Source organism: Lontra canadensis, unplaced genomic scaffold (genome assembly GCF_010015895.1).
Source record: "Lontra canadensis isolate GAN:19392208 unplaced genomic scaffold, GSC_riverotter_1.0 scaffold66, whole genome shotgun sequence".
In the NCBI taxonomy this organism is placed as follows: Eukaryota; Metazoa; Chordata; class Mammalia; order Carnivora; family Mustelidae; genus Lontra; species Lontra canadensis.
This window is the reverse complement of record NW_022631060.1, coordinates 4809857-4836293: the sequence shown is the minus strand read 5'-3', so window position 1 is coordinate 4836293 and position 26437 is coordinate 4809857. Positions and strand designations below refer to the sequence as shown.

Sequence of the window (26437 nt, the reverse complement as noted above, 5' to 3'; positions counted from 1 at the left end):
AGCGCCTCCACTCCCATTGTTGGGCACTGGCTGCATTTCTTCTTGCTCCAGAGCCCTTGTCCGAGACTGTTCGTCCCTGCTTGCTGCAGCTCAGAGCGGCACAGGGCCCAGGCTCCCGGTGCTGGCTGCACTGGCAGACGGGTGGGCACCTGCCCTGCCTGGGTGAGCAGAGCCACTTCAGTAGACGTAGGGCAGGATTCGGTAAGGCACGCGCCGGCAGTACTCACGCCAGGCCAGGCCGTACTTCCGCAGGCACTGCTGCTCGTCCCGGGCCTCGCGGTGCACCAGCAGTGCCGTGAAGTAGAGGACGTAGAAGTAGGGCAGCAGGTGGGACACTCCTGTGGGGAAGTGGAGGCTGTGACCGCCCAGCAGCCCCCCAGTTCACAAAGGTTTCCCCATCAAATGGCTCACAGGGACAAGGGCTCCTTTGGAAGGTCTGCAGCGCGGTGCTGGCTCGCAAGCCTGGCATGGAGGCCCGCCCCCTGCCACTCACTGAGTCCGTTCCCAGCTCCCTGACCCCTCCCTCCGCTAGGGGATGGGACAGCCCCGTTCTCACGTCCACACCCAGACGGGACATCCTGTGGTCACCACCTCTGTCCCCCTCATGTGTGATCCCCATCCCGTGCCCCCCCAAGCCACTCACCACAGGGCAAGGACCAGGCCAGAGCCATGATGAGGTCTCCAAGGTAGTTGGGATGGCGGACCATACCCCACCACCCAGACACCAGCAGCTGTCGCCCCGTGGCTGTGGGGATGGTCTCAAGGCCTGGGGGAAGAAAGGGAGTGGGATGGGGGAACCGGCAGGAGCCCAGCTGCACTGCTTCGCTCATGGCTTCCTGGCAGCCCAGCTCACCAGCCACTCTGGGGTCAGAAGGGTTCTTCCGGAAGGTGTTCTTCTGGGAATTGGCTCCCCGGAAGATGTAGTAACCAACAGCTAGGGGAAGGCATGGGCAAGTGGTCAGGGTCGAGGTTTAGAGCCTTCTAGGTGACCCTGACCATCCACCCACAGCCCAGACTCCATTCGCCTGGAGACCTAGGACCCAGCCCTTCCCCCACACACACCCCCATCCCCACCCCTGTGTTAGAGGAGCACCTGAGGCTTAGTATCAACAGGGTGCTGAAGAAAAGGCAGGAATGAATGAAAGGGGGAGGAGCCCCGTCCTGACTGACCATTCATGAGGCAGATGACGGAGGCCATGGGCAGCCCCAGGGGCTGCGGGTGGTGGAGCAGGAACTGGGCCTGCAGGCTGTAAGTGAAGGGGACCCACGCCAGGTCCCCAAAGGCCAGCATGAAGCCAAACCCATCATGCGTGATGTCCATGGTGGTGAGGACGGCCTCCTGCAGGGATGGGACCCAGACACACCCGCTTAGTCCCCATGAGGTCCTCAAATCCCTCCCTGCCTCTTTGTCCGGTCCAGCCTCACCTCGTGCCAGAGAGCATCGGCCACATAGAGTAGCTGGAAGCCATTGACCAGCCACATGGCCAGTGAGGGAGTCCCCCGAAGCTCCGCTTCCTGCATCAGCAGGGCCAGGTTGATGAGGACCTGGGGACGTGGGAGAGGGAGGACAGGGCAGTCTGTCTCCAGCCCGCCTCCATGGAGGTGGCAGCACCTGGGGGGGCAGTGGCTAGCCTTTCCCCTTATCTCTCTCGGCTCTCGGCCACTAAGTCCTCGGCCCTTTGCTGAGTGGATCCAGCCCCTGTACCCGGGGCAAAGACTGCCACGTATGCTTCCAGAGGGGCTCCCTGCCCGTGGGCTCTCGCCTTGTCCTGTAATGTTCCTTTGAGGAGAGCAACGTAGAAAGCCACTGGACACGTCAGGCTTGGTTTTAAATCTCCGCTTTCCCACTTGAGCAAATTGCTTTCCCTCTCCAAAGGCCCCTTCCCCCCATGCCATGTGGTAAACGGAGTTAATCATGGACCTGCCTCACGTTGCTGTTGGACTTGTTGACACGAGGCATGTTCCTGGCTCACAGTAAATACACATGAGTAAACCCATTCTGGTAGCGCTGGGTTGGCGCTGTCACTAACGTTACCACTTCTAACCCTCACCAGAACCTTTGCAGGAAGTTCTCACTTTATCCCATCTTACACGTGGGGAAATCGCCTTGGAGGCCAGGGTGCAGATCCACGGTGGACCCTTGGCCTCCTCTCACCTCTAGTCTCCAGGGTGACATGAGGGACGTTACCCAAGAGACCCCTGGGGAAGCTGTGACCGCAGTCCAGCATGGGTGATTATAACCCATAACCACAGTTGGCATGTCCTCAAGGCCACTAGTGATGGACAGCTTGCTATGCCCAATGATCAGTCTCAAGTTCTACGCCACTAGGACCAGCAGGTGGCATAGCATCAGCCTCTCCAGTCCTCAAAATAGAGTTTGAGCTTGATTTATTTAAAGTCGCACCTGCTCACCTAACTCCCTCCATGCTTTTTCTCCCTAGCACATAGCACCCCTGCCGTGCTGTACAGATTTCACTTATGTTTTGTCTGTTTTTCCTCGAGTGTAGGCTCCATAAGGACAGAGTTTTGTTTTTTTGGGTTTTGTTTTTTTGCTTTCCTATAACTTTCTTTCTCTTTTGTCTCCTTGTACCTGGAGTAGTGTCCAGGGCACTCAACCAGTATTTGTGGGATGAATGATTAATGGTTTTCATCTGTGCAATAGTGGCCCGGCCCTGCCCTGCTCAAACACTGCTTCCCTACCCCGCCCCTCCTCCTGGCCCACATAGCCATGCCCAGCATACCCAGCCGATGAGGCCAGGCCGCAGTTCACAGAAATATTTGAAGTCGAACGACCAGATGCGCGGGTTGAGCTCCCGTCCCAGGAAGAAGTCGTAGATGGGATTGCCTGGAGAACAACGGAGCCTGAAGACGCGAGCAAGCACCCCCATCTGCTTCTGTCTGCACCCTACTGGGACCCCTCTCACCTGAGTTCCCCCCAGGCGCCAGGGCTGAGGCAGGGGCCACCAGAGCCTTCAGATAGAGAAGGAGGCTGAAGATGAAGGCCGTGAGGGTGGCTGCAAAGGCCAAGGGCAGGAGCATTTCTGGGAGGGCCCCCAGAGGCAGCCCAGCACACACAGCCAAGCCCACCAACAGGGCTGTCAGCACCAGGGCCTGGAAGCCTGAAACCAGTACACAATGAGTCCTGGGGGCTGAGCCTCTCTACACCTGTGCCCTCGTCGCCCCCCCCCCCCCCCCCCCCCGACACACAGACACAGTCCAAAGCCCAAGGAGGTCAATGACCTTGCCCTTGGCTTTCAGGGGGTCACCCCAACCACTGCTCTGGTGCATAGAGTAAGAGCAAATGCTGCGGGTAGGTGTGGAATAACAAGGGACATGGAGAGGGACACTGAATCCCCCAAGGCTACCCCGGGCACACAGCGTAACACAGGCATCTAACGGAGCTTGGGGCTGGGGCTAAACTCCACTGGGTCTAGAGCTCCACCCCCACCGGCACAACTCCAGCGCGGGGATCCATCCCCCCACCCCCTCGACCATGCACCGTTAATGGGGTAGCGCAAGCGACTCTTGTCCTTCAGTTCCTGTCCCTCCGCCACCTGTGAGCACAAAGAGGCTCTGATAAGGGGTGAGAGTGAACCCCCTCCCTCCGCCCGCCTCCCGCGAGAGCCGAGTCCACACCTTGCGCGCCGGCAATAGGTAGAGAGCCGCCTGAAGGCCGAGCCAAGTGAGCCACAGCAGCAGCATCTGCGGGCTCCACAGCACTTCGGGCCCCGGAAGGTAGGGGGGTAGGCCCAGGAGGCGCGCCGGGCCCGAGCGGGCCACCAGGAGCAGGTGGAACATGGTGGCAGGAAGCAGCAGCATCAGCGCCGCGGCGCCTGGAGACGCGGGGGCGATAGCGTCGGGCGTTCGCTCCGCAGCTGTCCACCAGGGCCCCCTCCGCATTCCCACTGCCCAGGACCCCTCAGGGCCCCCCACCCACATTCCCACTGCCCTCTTCCATACCCCGTTCTCAGCCCTCAGCCCTTTCCCTTCCATCTTGAGCCCCGCCCCCTTGCTCCCCCGAAGATCCTCCCGCTCTCGGTGCAATCCTCCAGATCTGGTGCTCTGGCCCTCCCCAGTCCCCCGCAACCCCCAGATCCCTCTGCCTCGGGACACCCTTCAAAGCTTTCCATTCTCAGATCCCGCTCCTCTGCCCTCCCCCCCGCAGCCGTTTGCAGTTCACCCCACTTCGCTGAGCCTGACCCCAGATTCCACCCTTGCCCCATTACCCAGGGGTCCCCCGAATTCCAGCGGAGGCCGGGAGCCCTGAGGAGAGGCCATGGTCTCCGCTCCACCGCGGGGGGAGGGAGTACACAAGAGTCCGTCAGAGAAACACAGTCCACCTCATCCCGAGGACATGAGCCTGGTGACGCGGGGTATCAGACCGCTACACAGGAACCTGCTTGGTCCCCGCGCTCGGACTACCACCACTGGCGTCCCGAGGTCTTTAAATGGCCCCACCCCCGGCCCATCCTGGGCCCAGCAATCCAGCCAATCAGCTCGGGGGGCGGGTCGGCCGCGGGCGCCTCCCGAGCCACCTCCCAACTCCACCCGGAGCCGGCCCTACCCCCCCCCCCCCCCCCCCCCCCCCCCCCCCCCCCCGGCGGGGGGGGGAGGAGACAACACGTCTTTATTGCCGGGTCTGGAGGCCGGGAGGGGAGGGGGCCGCGGACGCACTGGAGACCGGGGGATGGAGAGGTTGGGGCGACAGCGCAAGCCCGCGCATGGCAGCGGCCCCGCCTAGCCCCGCTCGCAGATGACCTCGACGACACTGGGTTCCATGGGCACTGGGTCCGGGCAGCGCAGGGCGGCCGAGGCCACCACTTCATCTAACAACAGGTGCACAAGCTCCTCATCGGCCACGAAACGCCACAGGTAGAGCTGCAGGAAGTGACAGTCCACCTGCACCTGCTGCAGGCCGAAGCGCCCAAAGGTTCGCAGCCGCACGCATTCGAGCAGCGTCTTCAGGCTGATCTTGATGATGCCGGTTAGCACGGATACCTGCGGGCAAGGATACAGGAATGCAGCCCCGGGACGGCCGGCGTTGGGAAGGAGCACTGGGTCCCTGAGGGCACCCGCGTTTTGGGCAGGGGCCAAAGAGACAGCAAGAGGCCAGGATGTAAAAGTCCCAGGACCCCCTAAGAGGGAAGGACAGATACAATGTTGGCACCATCTTCTGGGGAACAGACAGGGACGGCCCAACGATCAGAAATAGAGGTGGGAGGGAGCCCTAACACCCTAACACCGGGAGCCGAGAGGCTGGCTCAGTTAGAGACAAAAGAACACCAGGTGCCAGAATGTAGGCTGGTTTGGGGCAGAAACGAAGGTGTGGACAGGAATTCCTGGGGAGGACCGGGACTACTTTAACGACAAGGACAAGAGTCAAAGTGGCATTCTAAAGTACATCCAGACCCAGGCTGGGAGCACACCAACGTCAGGGCAGAGGGCCAAGGGATATGGTGATAGTGGGGCTCTGAATGACCGTTCACTCCTAGAAACAGCCCAGAGATGGAGCCTGGGTAGGGACCGAGGTTCCCTGACTCAGTATGGGACTGCTTCAGCCAACCTTCCCAAGGGCCCATGGAAGGTGGGGTCACTGCGGGCTCAGACCTTGTTGAACTCCACAGGGCTGAACACATCAATACGCTCAGAAAACAGCTTCTGGATGTTGCTCAAAAGATTAGTGTCCATTGGGGCGCTGGATGGTGGGGAAGACAAGCAATCAGAGCCCACCCTGCACCCCCGTCCTCCACTGTCCATCCCCCCGGGGTGACCCTGGCCAGCCAGACCTGGGCGTGTAGCTAGGTGCGTAGCGGCCCTGCTGCCTAGAGCTGCTGTACACAGAGAAGGTCCTTTTGCTGGAGTCGCTGCTCTGGGCCTTGCGGACACCCTCTTCATACAGAAGCCCCACCTGGTGGCGAAAGGAGGCATTGCAAGGAGGCCAGAGCAAAGGGAGCCTCCAGGACACCAGGACACCCTAAATGACAAACTCATTCGTTAGGAGAATCACAGAGTAGTGGGGACCTGGTATCTAGTTGGTACCTGGTCATTGTTTGGAGAACCGGGGGAGTAGGGCAAAGGCGGGACATAAGACTTGGTACTGAGGCCCCATCTTCCGTGCTAGCCCTGCCCACCCTGATTCCCTGGATGAAATGGGGGCAAAGACACCTCCGAGCCAGGGCTGAGGAGGAACAAGGCCACAGATGCAGGCACTGATGTCTTCATCTTCCGAGGGCTGCTACCCCCACACCCACAGCCTGCATCAGGAGCCCCCGGCCAGCCTGGGGGGAAGCACCTGCACGTCAATCGCCGTGGTGTCCTCCACCACCCGCTTCATGACAGCACGCACGTTCCGGGGCTCCAGGGTGCTGAGCCAGTCCCGGGTCTCCACACTCTTGCGCAGCATCTGCGAGATGACCAGGCCCTGCACCTTCACATAGTGGGTCAGTAGCCTCCGTGCTGTCTCCCTCGCCTCCGCACACAGCGTGCTCACGGGTGTCACTGGAGACTGGTCCTGAGCCAGGGGCGCAGAGGACAGAGAGACAGTGAGTGCTGGGGGCAGCTCAGGGGCCCCTGCCAGGCAGGAGCAGGGCATAGGCTGGGCCGAGGCAAGGCCTAGGCAGCTGGCCTGAGTCTGACCACAACAGCCCTGTCCGTGGGGGACCACCATCCCCGACCCTGCTGCGAGCTAGTGGTTCACCTGCACGAGAAACTGCTCATCAGTGAGGGTGAGGATGTAGGAGATGGTGGCTGTCTCATAGTCCAGGCAGAGGCGGGAGAGCAGCAGGAGCAGAGCTGGTGGTGTGGCACCCCCCTTCTCCCCGGGGCTGTCACAGAAGCTCTGCGCTGTCTGGCACATGGAGCGGATGAAGCCCACGATGAGGCCCTCGCGAACACCCTGGCTGCAGAACTCGCCCTGTGAGAAGGAGGGCCCCGGATACATAGCAGGTCCCCTCTCCCAGGCAGGGGCTGCTAGCGACCCTCATCTGGGACCCTAAATGCCCCCCATCTGGGACCCTAAATGCCCTAGCCCCTCTCCAAGGGACAGCTTTCTCCTGCATTCCAGGACCCAAGAGTAGCTCCCCTGCTTGGTGGGGGGTGGGGGGGTTGCAAAGGGACAAAGCCAGTGCTGGGGACACTGCTTGCAGATGCCCTCCCAGCCTTCCCCTCCCCTCCAGGCTCTGCCAGCCTTCCTCCTGACAGTCTGAAACCACATCCAGAACTCCTGGGCAAGGACTGGTGCCCTGCAAACTGCCAAACTCTAGGATGAATAAAAGAATGCCCAGAATGGGGGTGGGGGGGGGATATGCCCAAAGGCAGGCCATACCCGGAAATAGGGCTTGTTGGAGAAAGACACCTCCTTAGCCGTGAAGAGGTGCACAGCTGCTAGGGAGGCCTTGATGTGGCTCAGGATGGAGCTGGCTACGTTGGCCAGCAACTCGGCCAGGCCGGGGCCTTCCTTTCCAGCCAGGCGAGGTGCAGCCAAAGCCTGCCGCACGTCGGTCAGGCAACCCAGGAAGGCGGCACGCAGGCCCTGCAGGTGGTGGCCCAGGCGCTCCCGGGCCACCCGCTCCACGATCTCCGTGGCGGCCTCCGCCAGCCCTGCAGCGGCCAGCAAGGCCCCAGGCGCGCGCAGGCGCCGATGGAAGCGGTCCAGCGCCCGCACCAGCAGCGAGTTGTCGCCGCTGCCCTGCTCCTGTGCCAGCCGCCGCTCCACCAGTGCGAAGTAGCGGCCACCCAGCTCCCGGGCAAAGGCTGCCAGCTTCTCGGCACCCGCCGGGCCCTGGGCCGCAAACAGCTCCTGGTAGGCTGAGGCCACCTGGCAGAGGCCACCCACGAAGCCACTTCCTCCGAGATCGGTGAACTCTAAGACGTCGGGAGCGGGAGGGGAGGGCCCCAGCTCCGCCTCCAGGCTCCGCAGCTCAGCCTCCAGCCGCCCGCGGGCGTGCGCCAGGAACTCGTCACACAGCTCCTCCGCGGGCTCGCCCAGGGCCAGCAGCAGCTCCACGCACTCTGCCTGCTCCGGGGCGCCCGAGCCGCCCTCCCTGCGAGGTGGGAGGTGGCGGTGAAGGACAGGCTGACACAAGTCGGGGTGGGGTGGGGGAGACGCCCAGCGGGGTGGGTCAGCGCCCCCGGGGCCGCACCTGAAGCGCTGCCGCAGCTGCTGAGCCAGACGAGCCGTGATGACCTGGCAGTCGTCCTGGATGGCGCGGAACGAGGGCAGGTGCTGGTACTGCTGCAGCACGGCCCGCGCGCGGCCCTGGTAGCGCACCGCCTGCCCGTAGGCGCCCAGCTCCACGCACTTGGTGAGGCGCGAGGGCAGCTCAAAGAGGAACTGCAGCTTCCGCAGCAGCGCGTGGACGCCTGGGGGACGGGGACAGGTGGTGTGAGCCCCAGGGCTCCGGGTGGCCCACTCCGGCTCCGGCTCCGGCTCCGGGACCCAGCCCACCTGCTAGTTTGGTGATGCGCTCGTGGCGGTCCTGCAGGGTGGCGCTGATGCGCGCGCTGAAGTCCGTGATGACCGCCATGTTGGTGGCCAGCCGGTCCATCTCGTCCTCCATCTTCCGGAAGTCGTTCTTCATCTTCCGGATGGTGTCTGGGCAGGCAAGGGAGCGGGAGAGGGGAAGGGGGATACTTGGCACAGGGGCAGCGCTCAGCTTGAGGCAGGGTCCAAATGCTCCCCGCAAACACACACTCATGCACGTGCGCGCGCCTCTTTCCCAGATGCTCCTGAGCCAGCTCAAGGGTCACATTGATGATTCAGTGCAAAAGGGTCTGCCATGGTGCTTGGTCACAGTAAATGGAAGGGAGCACCCCTGGTGTGCCCTGGTGCAGTGGGGAGAGGCTTATGGACCCACAGTCCCTGCACCCAAGATGCCAAAGGAGAGCACAGAGCACTTGGCAGGAACCTGTCTGCTCCTGCTGAGGGGCATCCTCTATGTCCAACTCACTGCCTGGCACAGAGGAGACACCTTCATGTCCTTCCCAGAATGCCCAAGCCCTTTCACTTCACCTTCTGGAACACAGCCAACCCTCTCCAAAGGTCCTTTCCCTTTTGTCTTAGGGGAAACCTGCCTAAGGAGACAGTTCTTCTCATACCCAGTGCCTCAGAGCCTGGCCCCTTGACACCTCTAGATAGTTTCTACTCTTCCTCCCTTTTAAGACCCCAGCTTCTTGGAAGACCATGCCATCAAACTACACCCCTCTTGCTGCCATCCCTATTGTCCTCGGTGCCACACATCTACATTGCTGATCACTGTCACCTCCTTGTGGACAAGAACATCCATCCATATGGGGATGCCTGGGTGGCTCAGTCGGTTAAGCGTCTGCCTTCTGCTCAGGTCATGGTCCCAGGGTCCTGAGATCAAGCCCTGCATCAGGCTCCCTGCTCAGCGGGGAGTCTGCTTCTCCCTCTGCCCCTCCCCCCAATCCTATTCTCTCTCACATCCTCTGCTCTCTCTAATAAATAAATAAACCTTAAAAAAACAAAAATAAAAACCCATAAAGAAAGAAATGTATTATTGGGATAAGGGTACCATTCTAGGTCAGTGGGCAAAAGATGAATTATTCAACAAATAGTGTTGGGACAAATGGAGAGCCATTTGAAACAAAAGTATAGCTGGATTCAGACCTCACACCTAACACACACACAATCACACACAGAGCAGATGAATCCAAGTTTAAGTGTGATTTAAAAATGTAATCACAAAAGTATGTGAAGAAAATCAGGGAGAATTTTAAATAATATTAGGGATGGAAAGGTCACTCTAAAACACCTCAAACTCAGAAGTCATCAAAGAGGAGATTAATAAAATTGTTTGATCTGCAAAAACCACCATGAGCTAAATCAAAAGATGAACTTTTTTAAAAAGATTTTATCTATTTATTTGAGAAACAGGGAGAGGGAGAAGCAGACTCCCTGCCGAGCAGGGAGCCAGATGCGGGGCTCGATGCCAGGACTCTGGGATCATGACCTGAGCCAAAAGCAGATGCTCAAAGATGAAAATTTTTAAAAAGGGGCACCTGGGTGGTTCAGTCAGTGAGTGTCTGCCTTCAGCTCAGGTCATGATCCGCTCGCTCTCTCTCATGCTCTCTCACTGTCCAATAAATAAAATCTTTTTAAAAATAATAAATAAAATTTATTTATTTTTATTTTTTATTTTTTATTTATTTATTTGGCAGAGAGAGAGATCACAAGTAAGCAGAGAGGCAGGCAGAGAGAGAGAGGAGGAAGCAGTCTCCCTGCAGAACAGAGAGCCCGATTCGGGGCTCGATCCCAGGACCCTGAGATCATGACCTGAGTCGAAGGCAGAGGCTTAACCCCCTGAGCCACCCAGGCACCCCTTATTTATTATTTTTAAGAAGAGCTTTATATTTAAGAATAGCTGCAGGTCATTTCATAGAGGGCTATTTTTCCTTAGTATATAAAGAATTCTTCTAAATCAATATGAAAAAGAATAGCCCTATAGAAAAATAGGAAAAAGACATGAACAGGCAGTTCAGAGACAAGGATATCAAACAGTTCTTAAACAGTCAAAAGATGTTCCACCTCCCTCACAGAAGAATGGCAACTACAGAGATTTTCACTTTTCACCTATGGGATTGTCAAAGATGAAAAACGTTGGTGACAATATCGACCAGGGTATTTACAAAGAGCTATTCTCTTAGCGGCCGGTGGTCGTGCAAACTGATGAATGTTTATGGAAAGGAGCCAGGCAACATCTACCTGCAGTCATCCGTGAGCCTTCCCACCCATACGTGGTTTGTGTGTGGCTCCTGGACCATGGGAATATTCTCTGAGCAGGCCTGGGGCAGCAAACCAACTTGGGGAGACAGCAAGAGAAGCAGGGTAAGGAAAGAAACATCAATGACAATGAATAGGAAAATCAAAGAGAACAGACACAGAAGTTGCAGGGAAAAAAAACAGAGAAGATAAGAAAGAACCCACAGAGCTAAAATTTACGGAGCAACTGAGAGGTTCTAAAAATTTACACAAGGAAGCCATGAATCAGCAAAACGAGCTGTTCATGTTAGCAACACGGTCTATGGCACAAGACCCACTCATCCTTATTCTTAGAGATGATTCTCTAGAGAGGAAAGTTGCTAAAAAGTAAACTCACATAAATGAAATGACTATACTACTCGTTGGGGCCCCACTGTGGAGGTGTTTGTATTTTGTTAGAAAAGGATGATTGCATTGCCAAGCCACTGACAGTGAATTAAAGAACACAGCACACACAGTGCTGTGTAGTTAAAAACTAAAGAAAAGGGGGCGCCTGGGTGGCTCAGTGGATTAAGCCTCTGCCTTCGGCTCAGGTCATGATCTCAGGGTCCTGGGATCAAGCCCCGCATCCAGCTCTCTGTTCAGCAGGGAGCCTGCTTCCTCCTCTGTCTCTCTGCCTGCCTCTCTGCCTACTTGTGATTTCTCTCTCTCTCTCTGTCAAATAAATAAATAATCTTAAAAAAAAAAAAAAAAACCTGAATAAAAGGAGAGCAAAGGCAAAAGAGGAAAGCTGAGGCACCAGAATGATCATGGGCTAATGGTCATGGAGAAGCCTGGAAGCCCAAGAGGCATTTCATCCTCCCCCAAATTCTGTTTTGCTTATAAACAGTGTAACTTGCTGACATAACCTCCTTCCAGGTCTGTCAAATGATACCATCAAAAGAGCAGATTCCTTTTTGGAGTAGGTATTTGGTTCCTTGAGGCTTAGGTTCAAGGAAATTCGAATCTGACTTCCAAAGGGGAAAAAAAAGAATCCAAACACTAAGTTGTCACTGAAACAGAGTAAAAGAAAACCTACTCTGGTGTCATTGTTGCTGAATGCACAGGCACAGAGCCATTGAAATGGAAATAAAAGTTGTTACCATGTGAAAAAACAACAACACAAAAACCCACACCACTGAGTAATAAAGACTACAACTGCACGTCCTTGAACTATCTGCAGCCGGTTAAGAAGAGCAGCTTGCACCAGGGCAAATGTTTGGACACCGAGATCCTAGCTTGGGAGAGGAGTGGGTGGTGACTGGTAGGAGGCTGCAGGGGGCCTTGCCAGCCTGGGTGCTGACTGCGGATGGGTTCCATTCAGGAAACTCACGCAGCTGTCCTCCTGTGACTTTTCTGTATGTCTGTGCATCTTCAATAACGTTTACTGTTAAGTTGCTTTGTCACTGCCTGGGGAAAGGAATGGGAAGAGGCTTTTCGCGGTACAACCTTTGAGACCTTTTCAGTTTTGAAACAGATAAATGCAATATTACATAATCCAAATGTCGAGGCCAGAGGTTGGCAAAGTGCAGCCTGGAGGGCAAACCTGACTTGATCCCTGTTTAGCATTTTGGTTTTTAACTGGGATATGATCGGAATACCATAAAATTCAGTGGTTTTGGGGGCACCTGGGTGGCTCAGTCGGTTGAGCATCTGCCTTCCTCACAGGTCATGATCCCAGGGTCCTGGGATCGAGCCCTATGTCAGGCTCCTTCTCCCTCTGCCCCTCTACCCCCACTCACATGCTCTCTCTCTCTCTCAAATAAAATCTTTTTTTAAAAATTCAGTGCTTTTTAATATTTTTAGTATAGTCACAAGATTGTGTAACTGTTGTAATAAGCACTAGGTCTTATAGAAGACCAATGAAGCACAGACCTATACCCCGAAACAAACAATGCAGTCTATGGTAATTAACTGAATAATAAAAAAAAAAAAAGACTAAGCTAAAACTTCCCAAACAAAAAAATCGTATAACTGATATCATCATCTAGTTCCAGAACATTCGTCACCCCAAAGAGAAGCCCTGTAACCCTTGGCAGTCACTCCCCATTTCTCCCTCGCCTCAGTCCCTGCCAACCACTCATCTGTTTTCTATTTCTATGCATTTGCCTGTTCTGTACATTTAACGCAAAGGGAATTATACAAAATGTGGCCTTTTGCACTTGGCTTCTTTCATTTGGCACATTTGCAAGGTTCTCTACATTACTGCGTGAATCAGTATGTCGTGGTTTATTACGGCTGAGGCATGTTCTATTGTGTGGATCCACATCTGTCTCCCCAACCACCACCTGGTGGCCATCTGGATTGCTCCTTTGGGCTATTATGAATAATGCTGCTATGAGCATTCACGTACGTGCTTTTGCGTGAACGTGTTTTCAGTTCTCTTCAGCATGTTGCCACGAGCGGAATTTCTGGGGTGTATTCTAACTCTGTGCTTAGCTCTTTGAGGAATGGCGAAAGTATTTCCAGGTGCACCATTCTGTCTTCCTGCCAGTAATACGAGAGTTCCAAATCCTCCACAACTTCACCAACATCTGTCATATTCCATTTTCTGGAAATCTCAGTGGTGTGCAGTGGTATCTCACTGTTTTTGTTTTTTTAAGAGTTTATTTGGGGCAACTGGGTGGCTCAGTGGGTTAAGCCTCTGCTTTCAGCTCAGGTCATGATCTTGGGGTCCTGGGATGGAGTCCCATGTGGGGCTCTCTGCTTGGCAGGGAGCCTGCTTCCCCTCTCTCTCTGCCTACTTATGACTCTCTCTCTCTGTCAAATAAATAAAAATCTTAAAAAAAAAAAAAAAAGATCTTATTTATTTGTCAGAGAGAGAAGCAGGCTTCCCACTGAGCAGGGAGCCCAGTGCAGGACTCAAGCCCAGGACCCTGGGATCATGACCTGAGCCGCAGACATTCAGCTGACTGAACCACCCAGGTGCCCCTCACTCTGATTCTGATTTGCATTTTCCCAATAACAAATAATGCGAACTCTTTGGTCATTTGTGTATGTTCTTTGGAGAAACAGTGATTCAACTCCTTCCTCCATTTGTATATAGGGCTATTTGTCTTTTTAGTGCTAAGCTGTCCAAATTCTTTTTATATTCTGGATATGAGACCCTCATTAGATGTATGACTTACAAATACCTTCTCCCACTCTGTGATTGTCCTTTCCTTTCTCAATAGTGACCTTCAGGGGGGCTCCTAGGTGGCTCAGTAGTTTAAAGCCTCTGTCTTCGGCTCAGGTCATGATCCCAGGGTCCTGGGATCGAGCCCTGCATCAGACTCTCTGCTCAGCAGGGAGCCTGCTTCCCCCTCTCTCTCTCTCTCTCTGCCTGCCTCTCTGCCTACTTGTGATCGCTCTCTCTGTCAAATAAATAAGTAAAAAATCTTAAAAAAAAATAGTGACCTTTAAAACATAATTCTTTAAGATTTTATTTATTGTTTTTGAGAGTGTGTGTCCAAGCAGGGGGAGGGGCAGAGGGAGAGAAAGAATCTCAAGCAGACTTCACGCTAAGCAAGGAGCCTGACACGGGGCTCGATCTCATGACCGGAGCCAAAACCAAGAGCCAGATGCTCAACGGACTGAGCCACCCAGGCACCCCCACAAAACTTTAATTCTGATGAAGTCCAATTTGCCAATTTCTTTCCTTTGCTTACTTGTGTTTTTGTTGGTGTCTGTAGGGAGGAAAGACACTCCTGTGTCCCCTCCACTCGCAGTCCTCCAACACGACTTCACATCTGACAGCAGATGTATGGGTTTTCCATGCATCAAGCAATTCTGCAACACCAACTGGGTGTCCTATGATTTAACTTAATTGTGACACTATTTACCTGGAGTTAGTGTCAGATCTTACGGGTTCAGTGCTCAGTCAGAAAAGACTCCATTACCCCGGGGCATGTAGGTGGCTCAGCCCGTTCAGCGGGCTTGATTTCGGCTCAGGTCATGGTCTTGCGGTCATGGGATCAAGCCCTGCATCTGGCTCCACGCCCGGCTGCAGAGAGTGCTTGACAGTCTCTCTCTCTCTCTTCCTCCGCTCCTCCCTTCACTTGTGCACACATGTGCACACTCTCTAATAAACACATAAATATTGTTTAAAATAGCAGATTTCAATCTTTTCTGTAGTAAATTCAATGCCTGGCTTCTCCAGAGACAGTTTCTAATGACTTTTTTTTTCCTTCCTGTGTATTCCTTCATTTGCCAGTCTCAAAAAGTTTTGTTAAACAACAGACATTTTGGGGCACCTGGGTGGCTCAGTGGGTTAAGCCTCTGCCTTCGGCTCAGGTCATGATCTCAGGGTCCTGGGATCGAGCCCCGCATCGGGTTCTCTGCTCGGCAGTGAGCCTGCTTCCCCCTCTCTCTGCCTGCCTCTCTGTCTACTTGTGCTCTCTCTCTCTCTCTCTGTCAAATAAATAAATAAATAAAATCTTTAAAAAAAAAAAAAAAACAAAACAGACATTTTAACAATATAACATGGTCAGTCTAGAAATCAGCTTCTCTCTCCTGCCCAGGGCGTGTTGTTGTTGCCGTTTAATGCTACCATTTGTTATTTTTCTGAGTTACTAAACCTCTACTAGTCTCTGAACCACTTCTGCACGGTCTGTGTCCTTTGTTGTGTACAGCCACTGAAATCCGTACTTGGTCAGCTTAGTGGTCGGCTAGTTATTGGATAGGAATTTCTTTAAATACCTGGAACGAATAAATCTCTTTAGTTTTTGTTGAGGGGCTGTGTGTGTGTGTGTGTGTGTGTGTGTGTGTTGGGCATACCTTAGACACTCAACCAGGCAGTTTACAACTCTGCCTTAGCCCTCACTTACTGCTTGGGCAGAGCCCGAAGGTGAGCCAGAGAGAACTAAGAGCATTCCGAGGTCTTTCTTTTTTTTTTTTTTTTAAAGATTTTATCTATCCATTTGACAGACAGAGATCACAAGTAGGCAGAGAGGCAGGCAGAGAGAGAGGAGGAAGCAGGCTCCCTGCTGAGCAGAGAGCCCCATTCGGGGCTCGATGCTAAGACCCTGAGATCATGACCCGAACAGAAGGCAGAGGCTTAACCCTCTGAGCCACCCAGGCGCACCCCCCAGGTCTTTCTTAAAAGCAAGTGTACTACCTGATGTACGTGACCTTCAGCTTTCAATATGGATGTCTCATTCTCAGCTTTTCTTTCTAAGCTTTTGAGTTAGTCTATTGTTTGCCGCAAGTGTTATCCATCACTTCAAGCAGACAAAAAAATTGCCTGTAATTGTTTTTGACAACAATCCCCCACTTCTCTGTGAGAGGCTTTTAATATCGGGTTAACTTCAAGGTCAGGTCAAATAAAGAGAAATCTGTGGTGTGGAATCTTTCAGGGAACCACCAGACGGCTTACACAGACAATTCCTTCAGCATGAGGCTTTGAAAGAGCTCCAGCCCTGTTCTGTCCTTCCACATGAGAAATAATGCGCTGTTTTCCGAGGTTACTACTGAGGAGATTGTGAGGGTAAGTTAAAACACCACAGGAGGGGCGCCCAGGTGGCTCAGTTGGTTACGTGTTGGACTCTGGGTTTCAGCTCAGGTCATGATCTCAGCGTTCGGAGATCAAGTCCCAAGTTGGGCTCAGTGCCAAGCTGAGATTCTCTCTCTCTCTCTCCCCCTCCTCCTCATGCTCTCTCTCTTTCAAATAAGTAAATCTTCAAGGGGGGAAAAAAAAAACACCAGATTCACCACTTTTACTAAGATCTAGCTGTTTTTCTTAAATATAGGCTCCTCAGATGGTTGCAAACCTTTGATTAATTTCTAGAGTTCCGGAAAAAAGTTGATTCTGAGCATTTGGGCCAGGTTTTTTAGTTGCTTTTATAGAAGAGAGATTTCCCAATGCACTTGCTCCACTATTTTTGCTGATGTCATCCTGGACATCACAGCTGTTCACGAAAATGCGCTTCGCCGGAATCCAGCCTTGTCCACTCCCGCACCTACAGCCCGCAGCGGCCTCAGGCTAGGACAGCAGAAACAAGTACAGAAACCAGAGGGCCCACAAAGCCTAAAATGTGTACTTTATTCAGGAAAAGCGTGCCACCCCTCACGTATACCCTGTGCCATCGGTCCTGCTCCCTTCCTCTGGTCGCTCTTGCTCTGGTCAGAGCATTCCCAGGACCTTTGCACAGCTTCTTTTCTCAGCCTGAGCAGCTCTGCCTCCAGACCCTCCCCCAGTCAGCTCTGCATCATTCACCTTCATCATCACCTCCTTACAAAACCCCTTCTCTGCCCCCCTTTCTAAACCACTCCCGACCCCGCCCCATTACCCTATTTCATTTCCAGAGCTCTTGCTGAGCGAGAGGATCTCTATTTATCATTGTCTCTTTCTCTAGAACATATCCTCTGTGATGGCTGAGAAACTGTCTTGTTTGCAGCTACATCCCTGTGCCTAGAACAGTGCCTGGTACACAGCAATCAAATATTTAGCAAGTAAGTGAACAAACGAATGAGTCAGTCAAAGGGATGTAGCTTCATGCAGATACCACCTTCCCTCTACGACCACTTCTGTCTCCACTGCAGGCTCGGCCTCCTCTCCAGGGCCATCAAACAGGCATTCCTCAAAGCTCTGTCCTGGGCTCTCTGCTCTTCTCAGGCTCTATCCCGTCCTCGGGCAATCCCACCCACACTTCCCCTTGAAAATCTCCTTCTCTTCCCACTGGACTCGCAGGCTTACCAACTGCCAGCCCAGATCCCTCCTCTGAGCTCCGGGCAGACATATCCGTCTGCCTTTTTGTCAGCTCCTTTTGTATCGCTCCCAACACCTCGAAACCTACCTCCCTTAGCCTCAATGTTATGAGAACCCACCCCCTCAATAAAGACTCCCCTTAGTAAGAAGGCCACTCCTTAGCAGTACTCCAAGGAAAGAAAAGAAGGGGTAGACTAGATCCACCAAGATTCCTTCTGACATGGGCGCCTGGGTGGTTCAGTGGGTTAAGCCTCTGCCTTCAGCTCAGGTCATGACCCCAGGGTCCTGGCATCGAGCCCCGCATCCCATCGGGCTCTCTGCTCAGCAGGGAGCCTGCTTCCCCCTCTCTCTCTGCCTGCCTCTCTGCCTACTTGTGATCTCTCTCTCTCTCCCTCTGTCAAATAAATAAATAAAAATCTTAAAAAAAAAAAAAAAAGGTTTCTTCTGACAGCAGATGCTGTTATTATCTGACACGCTTCGCCCCATAGGATGTACCAGGTTCATTTCACACCCAGCTCCGCTTTAGAGGTAATAATCAAACCAAACCAAACCAAAACTCTAGCTCATCATGACCCTCTTCCCAACCTGATTTTCTTGCAGTTTCTTGGGCACCACACCCACCATCTGACCATCAAGCTGAAACCTCGGGGTCATTCTTTATGCCCAAAGCTCCTCAACGCCATGGCCCATCGATATTGCCGCAAATATTTCTCAGTTTGTCCATCACCGTCCATCTCCACAGCTACCAACCTGATGTAAGTTCCCAGATCTCTAGCTTGGACAAGCGAAAAGGCCTCCCTCCAGCCACCTCTCCAACCCACTCCTCCCAGAGCAGCTGGAGGGATCTTTTCAGAACAGAAATCTGCTATATCACTCTCATGTCTGAACTCCTTGCTTAGCTTAGTGCTTAGTATGGATAAAGGCAAACTTCCTTACTATGTACTTACACTGTACAGCAGCTGCCCGCCTGACTGGCGCTGCCCACGCGCAGCTCTCCCTGCTACAGCAGAGGAGCTCCTGACACTTGATGAAGGCCAACCCCTTGCCCATGCACTGCTCTATCTCCTCCCCCTTTCCCGAAGACTCTGCCCCTGCCATTTCCCTCTCTCTGCACCATCCATCAGCACTCCAAATGCCAATGTTTCAGCCCAGCTTATCAATTCTATTTCTTGGAATGCTTCCCTCCTGTGGCTGCTCAGACACCCAGGCCCCTGACTGTCCTCAAGCCTCTGCAAATGCTGCCTCCTTTGCGAGATCCTCCTTCTCTTCAACACTTCTGAACGTCAGGATGTCCCACGGCTCAGTCCTTAGACCTCTTCTCTCTGTATACTTTCTCCATCAGAGAGCCCCTCCTACCCCCCCGTACCTCGAGTTCCAGCCTTCTCTGAACTCCACACCCTTCAAGTAAGCAATTCAAAACCAATTTCAGATCCTTCCACTTTCCCCTGCTGCCATCATGGTCCATGCCACCAGCATCTCACCTGAACTGCTGCAACAGCCACCTAATGGGGGGCTCGGCCACCCTTGCCTCCCTATAGTCCCTTCCCCACAGAGTGGACAGAGGGGTCCTTTTGAAATAAAAGTTAGGTTACCCCAATCTCCTCATTTCATCTCATTCCAAGTGAAGAGCGGGATCCTCATAAACACTTTTATGTCCCTACAAAATCTGGTCTTCTACAAAACCCTCTACCCTATCACCCACACTCTCCTCCTCCCTCGCTCCCCCTTAACTTCCTGCCATACTCTGAATACACCTGACATGACCTTTCTTCAGAGCCTCTGCCCCTGCTGCTTCCTCCCCGACCAGGGCTGGTTCGCTCTCCTCAAAGCCCTGCTCAAATGTCACGACCTCCAACGGGTCTTATACTTACTCTAGCTAAGGACAGACCCACACATACATCACTCTTTTCTCTCTACTCTATTTTCTTCTTCTAGCACTTACTACCGCCTTTGTGCATTCATTTATTGACTGTCTCCCCAACTAGGATACGGGCTGCAGGGAGGAGCTCGACCTAGCTGGTTCATTACTATATCCTCAATATGCAGAACAGCTCTTGGAAAAAAAAAAAAAAAAAGAGAGAGAGAGAGAGAGAGAGAGGAAAAAAAAAAAAAAGAGGCATTCAATGAATACTTCTTGAATGGATGTAAGACCTTAAAGTATTTATAGATTTAGAACCCCTGACTCCAACACTCACTTTATAATTTTCTCCCTTTCTTAGGAAAAAGATAAAATAACAAGCCATCCTCATTAAGCAAGAGCTCAATGTCAAAACTATACAAATTCTAACACAGAGAAAATGCAATGCTTGCAAAATTCTGGTGGGAAATTTCGTAGCTCAGAGATTATGATGATTTCTTAAAAACGATTTATTTATTTTAGAGAGAAAGACCATGGGGTGGGGAGGGGCAGAGGGAGAGGAAGCGTGGGAGAGAGAAGCAGACTCCCCACTGAGCTTGGAGCCCCAACACCAGGCTCAATCTCCATCTTGTGACCCTGAGATCACAGCCTGAACCAAAATCAAGAGTCAGATTGTTAGCCAGCTGAGATGCCCAGGCCCCCTAGAAATTCCTTTTGGTGGACGCTATTAGCAAATAAAGGATGCCTACTCATTGAACCTGCTTCACATCGGACAAAAGAACAATGACCACACCCAGCATTGTGACAGTAGTAGGGTAAGAGACGTCAGAATGAACCTCAAAAAGGTTCACCCAACATTCTCAGGGACCACAGACAGACCCTGAAGACCCGCCTCTAGGGCTAAGTACACAGGGATCCAAAATTATCATGAAAGTCTGAGTAGTGCATTTCACCAACATAAGAAGAGTAGTTACTGTGACTGATAGCTGAACATTGTCTAGCACTGTCCTAGACTGAGAATAAAGGGGGCAGGAAGGGGGAAAAAAAAAAACAAAACACCTTTACTTGATCTTTGTGTCCCTTAATGTCCTAAGTTTTCTGTTTCTTTGCTTGATTTAAAGGGGGAAAGGGGGGCGCCTGGGTGGCTCAATGGGTTAAGCCTCTGCCTTCCTCTCAGGTCATAATCTCAGGGTCCTGGGATCGAGCCCCGCATTGGGCTCTCTGCTCAGCGGGGAGCCTGCTTCCCCCCTCTCTCTGCCTGCCTCTCTGCTCTGCTTGTGATCTCTCTCTCTTGTGTCAAAAAAATAAATAAAATTTTTAAAAATAAAAGGGGGCAAAGGATAGAGGAAGGGAGAGAAAGAGAGACAAGCCCAGCCACAAGACAGACCTGGACAAGAGAAGAAAGCTACCACTAGTAAGAGAAACTCATCCTTAAACATCCTTAGTGTCAGGGACTCCAAGTGGTTCAGGTAACCCATGTCAGTCTAAAATTTCATTTTGTTTTTCCCCCCCTTTGATCCTTAGAGCAACCCTCTGAGAGCAGCTATTACCTCTCTAGTCATTCGACCACCAAAGCTCTGAGAGAGAGATGAGAGGGGATTAATGTCAGGGAAAGACTAGAGTCTGCGTCTCCTCCCCCTGAATCCCCTGCTGGTTTCCCCAACACAGGACAACAGGTAAGCAGCGGGACTGTGTGTCCCAGCGGGAATCACCTGTGGCGGAGATGAACTTGTTGTAGTTCTCATAGACCAGGGTCTGCATGTCGCTGTCTAGAGCCCGGATCTGCCGCACCATGTCTGTCTCACTGTCCATCAGCTGGGCCAGGGGGCACTCTCTACGCAGCTGGAGGAAATCGGGGTGTTAGTGCTCAGGTCCGGGGACCCCCATGGCCCTCGGCTAACCCCTACCTGGTCGGCTTTCGGTGCAAGAAAACCCTCATCCAGCCCCTGTCAGGAATCCTAGACATGGGGCCTATCAGTGGCGTAGCTCAGGAGTTACTGGATTCGACCCTGTTTGGGGTTTGTCAGCCTATGAAATGCTCAGACCCAGCCAGGGCCCAGTCCAGAGCCCATCGGCGCCCGGGCCACGCCCCCTGCCGCGGGCCTACCAGAACACCAGCCTCAGACACCTCACACTCCACACCTCCTCAGGCCAGCGCTAGTCGGCCCATGCCTCCCTTACACTCCAGCTCTGCCCCCGCTTCCTCCCCGAGGGTCGTCTTGTTTTTAGGAGCCCCTGCGTCCCTCACCCCCGCAACGAAGTCGAAGTCGTGACCTGGGGGTGCAATGTATCAGGGGTTTGGTTCCCCCAACACACAAACACACACCTTGTCCAGGTACACTTCCGGGTCGAAGTGCGCCCCGTTGAGATCCGTCGGGTCCAGGGGGTCCGACCCTGGGGGGCGCCCCGCCGTCTCCCCCTCCGAGAGGCCGTAGTAAAGCTTCAGCATCCCGTGCGCCTTCCGCCGACGCTCCTGGGCCTCTGCCTCGGGCCCCTCCGGAGAGTCCCCAGGTCCACACCCCGTGCCGGGCCCAGCGGCTGCCGCCGCCATCGCTCCAACTGCAGCCCACCGGCGAGAGGCTGGGAAAAGGACCGGGAGGAAGCACTTCCGGGAGCCATAAAGTTCTTGTTGCAACGAGGCAGTCCTTCAGCTGAAACGTCCCCCTGCAACCCTGGGTGTTCGAGACTAGCGTTCCCCCGTCCCTTTCCTCCGCGAGCGAAGAGGTTCCAGGAGAGCCCCAGGTTCCCCCCAGCCTCTCCAGCGGAAGGATTGACTGGAACTTGTGGGGTGCTTCCCTCCCAGAAGGAAAGCGAGTCGTGGCTCCCAGTCCCGCAGCCCGGCACGCAGAGGCCCCCGGAATACGTCCCTGGATGCCGCGGACGCAGCGCCGACCGTGGAGCCAGAGAGCGTGTGCCTGACATCCTGGCATTGGCTCGTTACCTGGGGGGCGGCTCAGTTTCCCCCATTCCTAATCCGGGGTGGGGGGCGCGACTTCACAGGAGTCTGCGCGAAGGCCGAGAGGGTTAGATGCCGGTACAGGGCGTGCGTTGCCTCTAGCTGCTAATGCTGCTGCTTCTTCTTCTCCTTCTTTTCTCTTTTTTTTTTTTTTTTTTTTCCTGAAGTCCCCAAGCGCAACATACGTGCTTAGAAGCCCAATTCTTCAGATGTCAGGGACTGGTGGGCCATACTGAGTGAGGGGCTGATGGAGATGTTGAGGGTCACTTTCAGGCATCCAATTTCGTCAAAATGCAGGTGTTCACCAAGATGCAGCGCTCAGTCGGACAGGAATGAAGTTCAGATTGAGAAAGCATGAGTTTTAATAGAGAAAACGACTTTATCGAGGTGGTCCTTGAAACATTGCTTGTGATTGGCTGGCGGCGGGGGCGGGGGCGGGGACTGGGGTGGGGTGGCGGGGTGATGGAATGGTAACCAACCACCTTTTTTAATCATTCTTTGGCAGGGGTCCCGCAGGCCAAACACATCCCACCACCTGTTTTCATTTGGCCTGTGAGCTAGGACTGGTGTGTTGCTTTTTTTGTTTGTTTTTAATGGTTAAAAAATATATAAATGACATTTCATGAGGTGAAAAATTTGTAACATTCATATAATCAGAGTAGATCTTTAAAGTTCTCATCAGGAGAAAAACAATTGTAACTTGTAGGGTGACAGATGTTAACTAGACTTGTGATCCTTTTAAAATACATACAAATATCAAATTATTACATTGTACACTTGAAAATAATGTAATATGTCTATCTCAGTTTAAGACAATTCTCATAAAATATGAAAATCATGTGAAAGTATATGAATTATGGCAGTGTCTATAATTTTATTTGAACAGTCAGGCCCCCTTGTTTACATATTTTCTATGCCTGGTTTTGCATTACAAAAGAGGTGTTGAGTAGTTGTGAGAGAGACTTTATGGGGGCTCCTGGGTAGCTCAGTTGTTAGGTTGAAGGTCAGGGTCCTGGGATGGAGCCCCTCATCAGGCTCCATGCTCAGCGGGAAGCCTGCTTCTCCCTCTCCCACTTCCCCTGCTTGTGTTCCCTCTCAAGCTGTGTCTCTGTAAAATAAATAAGTAAAATCTTAGAAAAGAGAGAGACCAACCAACCTATGGGAGCCAAAACCTAAATGATTTACTATCCGGTCCGTTACAGAAAAAGTTTGCTGACCCCTGCAATCTGTGTTCAGAAATGTTCCATTTATGTTCCAAAGGATGTTCAGAGGCTGTTTTTTTTTTTTTGTTTTTGTTTTTGTTTTGTTTTTTTCAGAGGCTGTTTTAAAAAATATGGTGTCAGGGGCGCCTGGGTGGCTCAGTGGGTTAAAGCCTCTGCCCTCGGCTCGGGTCGTGATCTCACGATCCTAAGATCGAGCCCCACGTTGGGCTCTCTGCTCAGCAGGGAGCCTGCTTCCTCCTCTCTCTCTGCCTGCCTCTCTGCCTACTTGTAATCTCTGTCAAATAAATAGATAAAATCTTAAAAAAAAAAAAGTGTCAGAGGGCACCTGGGTGGCTCAGTGGGTTAAGCCTCTGCCTTAGGCTCAGGTCATGATCTCAGGGTCCTGGGATCAAGCCCCAGGATCTCTGCTCAGCGGGGAGCCTGCTTCCCCCTCTCTCTGCCTGCCTCTCTGCCTACTTGTGATCTGTCAAATAAATAAGACCCAAAAGTATAGCATGTCTAGCTGGTGCCATTCCTAGGGCCTTGTTTAGTTACTCATAGGAACGAACATTTGATGTTGCTATTTACCATTACATGTTCAGATGCTGATATTACAAGTAGGTATTGTCCAGGAGAAATACAAAACATTTATAACTGGTAGAAAAAATAACTTGAGGGGCAGCTGGGTGGCTCAGTTGGTTAAGTGTCTGCCTTTGACTCAGGTCATGATCCAGGGGTCCTGGGATCAAGCCCCACATCAGGCTCCCTGCTCAGCAGGAAGCCTAGTTCTCCCTCTTCCATTCCCCTGCTTGTGTCCCTATCTCGTGGTCTCTGTCAAATAAATTCTTTAAAAAAAAAAAAAAGGGACCCAAGAGATGCCCACTCACCAAACTGTTGAGGGGATTACCTCTGTTAGGTAGGTAGGAGTGGTGGGAGGGAGGTCATTGCCTTTTCCTCTGTATGCTTGTGTGTTACCCAAGTCTTTTACAGTAACATAGTCATACGCTACTTAAACTTTTAAATGGCGTTAAGCCAGAAGCCCTAACATATGAAAGTTTATTTGTAGTCACATGAGACTAGAGGTGCAGTGATTTCAACAGTGGGCCAACGGCTGAGGATTGGGTGAGTCACCCCTATGTCAGAATGTGGGGTCTGAGGGACTGTGGTGATTAATGACACTGGGAAGCAAGCAAGGAAATGGCAGGGCATTTTGGGTCTTGACTGTGAACCTAACTTCTGTGGCTGGCAGAGAAGAAGGAGGCCGGGGGTGGGGCAAAATTCAAGTACCCTTCTTCTACTCTAGTCCCTGGGAGTTTCATGTCCCTCCACACCATTTCTGCCCATTTTTCTGGATGATACTTGTGAGTTCTAGAGTTTTCCTCTCTTCCATGTATGGAGGAAATGTTTTCTTGTTGCTTGGAAGGGTCCCTACCCAGTCAGTCACAGCCTCGGGTAGAACTGGACCTTCATTTCAGTCCACAGTGAGTCCCTCACTCATCGGCCAGGAGCGCCCGGGCTGACACTCCCTCTCTGTACCTCGGATTTGGGTGCAAAATAGGATTTATGCCACCAGCCTCACCTGGGACTCTTGGAAAGGACGGGGCTGATGGCTGTGAAAGTGCTGAGTGCCGGAAGGTGGCAGACGGTTAAGCTGGTTGGCATCAGGTCCTCGGACCTTTGAGGGAGGATGGAAAAGCCAGGTGCTCTCTGGGCCATGCCAAGAGAGGGAATTGGCGAAGGCCCCAGGACAGCTGCAGGCAAGCTCTTGTCTCTTGCCTTCGCCTAGTTCTTCCCCATTCGGGAATGGTGCAAAAACTTGGAGCCATTCAGCCCATGCCTCCCCTCACCTGGGGGTGCCCTCCAGCTACACAACCAGGGCCTAGTCTAGACTTGCCACGGACCTAGGACATGCCCTCCCACATTCTGAGCCCTGCCTCTGTAGACATGTGCCCACAGTGCCCCCTGTGCGGAACCATCGAGGGGCTCGGTGAGCAGATGGGCACGAGCACATGAAGCATGCACGCAGGCAGGATGGTGAGGGACGCCGTTCCTTCCTCAACACTCCTGCTGGTCTGTACCGTCAGCCCTCTGTCTGACCTTCCATAACCCAGAGCTCCCCCAGCCACCTGTGAACCACTCCCATACTGACTGGAATCAGCCTGTATTCTAGAATCTTGTCCCCCTATGTCCTCGTGGTTCTAGCATCCCACCACAATTCCAGACCACGCACTCGGGACCCGGAAGGGTTAGCTGCTGCTCCCGAACGGGGCCGGCTTGCTCAGGTTCCGCTGTCGGTCTCGCGTCTATGCGGCCGCCACGATGCGGTGGGTGGACCGGCTAGCTGTGCTCTTCTTCCCACAAGGCATGGTGCTCACCGCCGCTGCCCTGATGATCTTCTTTATACACCTCGGAGTCCTTGCCAGCGATGTGCACAACTTCTACGTCACCCACCGCTACGACCGCATGAGCTTTCAATACACGGTGGTCCTGATGGTAGCCTGGGGCCAGGGCTCAAGGGCTGGTCGGGGGAGGCCCAGGGGCTGATGGAAGCCCCGCTGTTGTCTCAGGGGCCACTCTCCCACTGGACGGGGCCTACAGTTCTCCCAGGTGATCAGCATCTGCTGGGCCGCCATGGGATCACTCTACGCTGAGATGACAGATGACAAGTTTCTTCGGTGCTTTGCCCTGACCATCCTGAGTGAGTGGGGGAGGGGGTCGTGCTGAAGGGGAAGGGGGAGCTCTGGATCCCCAGACATGGCAGAGAGCGGGCAGGGAATGCTGATAGGGGCTCTCTCGTCTGCCCAGTCCTAAACGGAGTCATGTTCTTCAACCGCCTGTCCCTTGAGTTTCTGGCCATCCAGTACCGGCAGGAGAACCACTGAGGCCTGAGGACTGGCCTGAGAAAGGGGAAGGAAAAGGCGGCTTCGGTGTTTTAATAAAGTCTGTCATTTATTTCCACCTGTCATCTCCTTTGTGG

At 53.1% G+C, this 26437-nt stretch overlaps 3 protein-coding genes across 4 annotated transcripts; 1 reads left to right on the top strand and 2 right to left on the bottom strand.

Annotated features, from left to right (window-relative positions):
* Positions 1 to 57: 57 nt before the first annotated feature.
* Positions 58 to 4422, bottom strand: TM7SF2 (transmembrane 7 superfamily member 2). The gene is made up of 10 exons (XM_032879428.1): positions 4227 to 4422; positions 3637 to 3833; positions 3500 to 3554; positions 2925 to 3119; positions 2742 to 2845; positions 1426 to 1545; positions 1171 to 1339; positions 854 to 934; positions 644 to 766; positions 58 to 338 (listed from the first exon to the last, which is right to left on the bottom strand). Exons 1-10 carry the CDS (start codon positions 4276 to 4278, stop codon positions 178 to 180), a joined length of 1257 nt encoding a protein of 418 aa, XP_032735319.1. The 5' UTR covers positions 4279 to 4422; the 3' UTR covers positions 58 to 177.
* A 188-nt stretch (positions 4423 to 4610) lies between these two features.
* Positions 4611 to 21976, bottom strand: VPS51 (VPS51 subunit of GARP complex). 2 transcript variants are annotated; one of them, XM_032879425.1, is made up of 10 exons: positions 21629 to 21976; positions 21015 to 21144; positions 8447 to 8593; positions 8142 to 8361; positions 7325 to 8042; positions 6698 to 6913; positions 6293 to 6511; positions 5787 to 5908; positions 5608 to 5695; positions 4611 to 4998 (listed from the first exon to the last, which is right to left on the bottom strand). In XM_032879425.1, exons 1-10 carry the CDS (start codon positions 21851 to 21853, stop codon positions 4738 to 4740), a joined length of 2346 nt encoding a protein of 781 aa, XP_032735316.1. In that variant the 5' UTR covers positions 21854 to 21976; the 3' UTR covers positions 4611 to 4737. The 2 variants fall into 2 exon arrangements, with proteins under 2 accessions (XP_032735316.1, XP_032735318.1); XM_032879427.1 differs by lacking the exon at positions 21629 to 21976 and adding an exon at positions 21551 to 21611.
* Positions 21977 to 25616: 3640 nt separating this feature from the next.
* On the top strand, positions 25617 to 26412 carry TMEM262 (transmembrane protein 262). Its single transcript, XM_032879424.1, has 3 exons — positions 25617 to 25953; positions 26059 to 26158; positions 26266 to 26412. The coding sequence occupies exons 1-3, from the start codon at positions 25780 to 25782 to the stop codon at positions 26340 to 26342; spliced, it is 351 nt and encodes a 116-aa protein (XP_032735315.1). The 5' UTR covers positions 25617 to 25779; the 3' UTR covers positions 26343 to 26412.
* Positions 26413 to 26437: the final 25 nt, after the last annotated feature.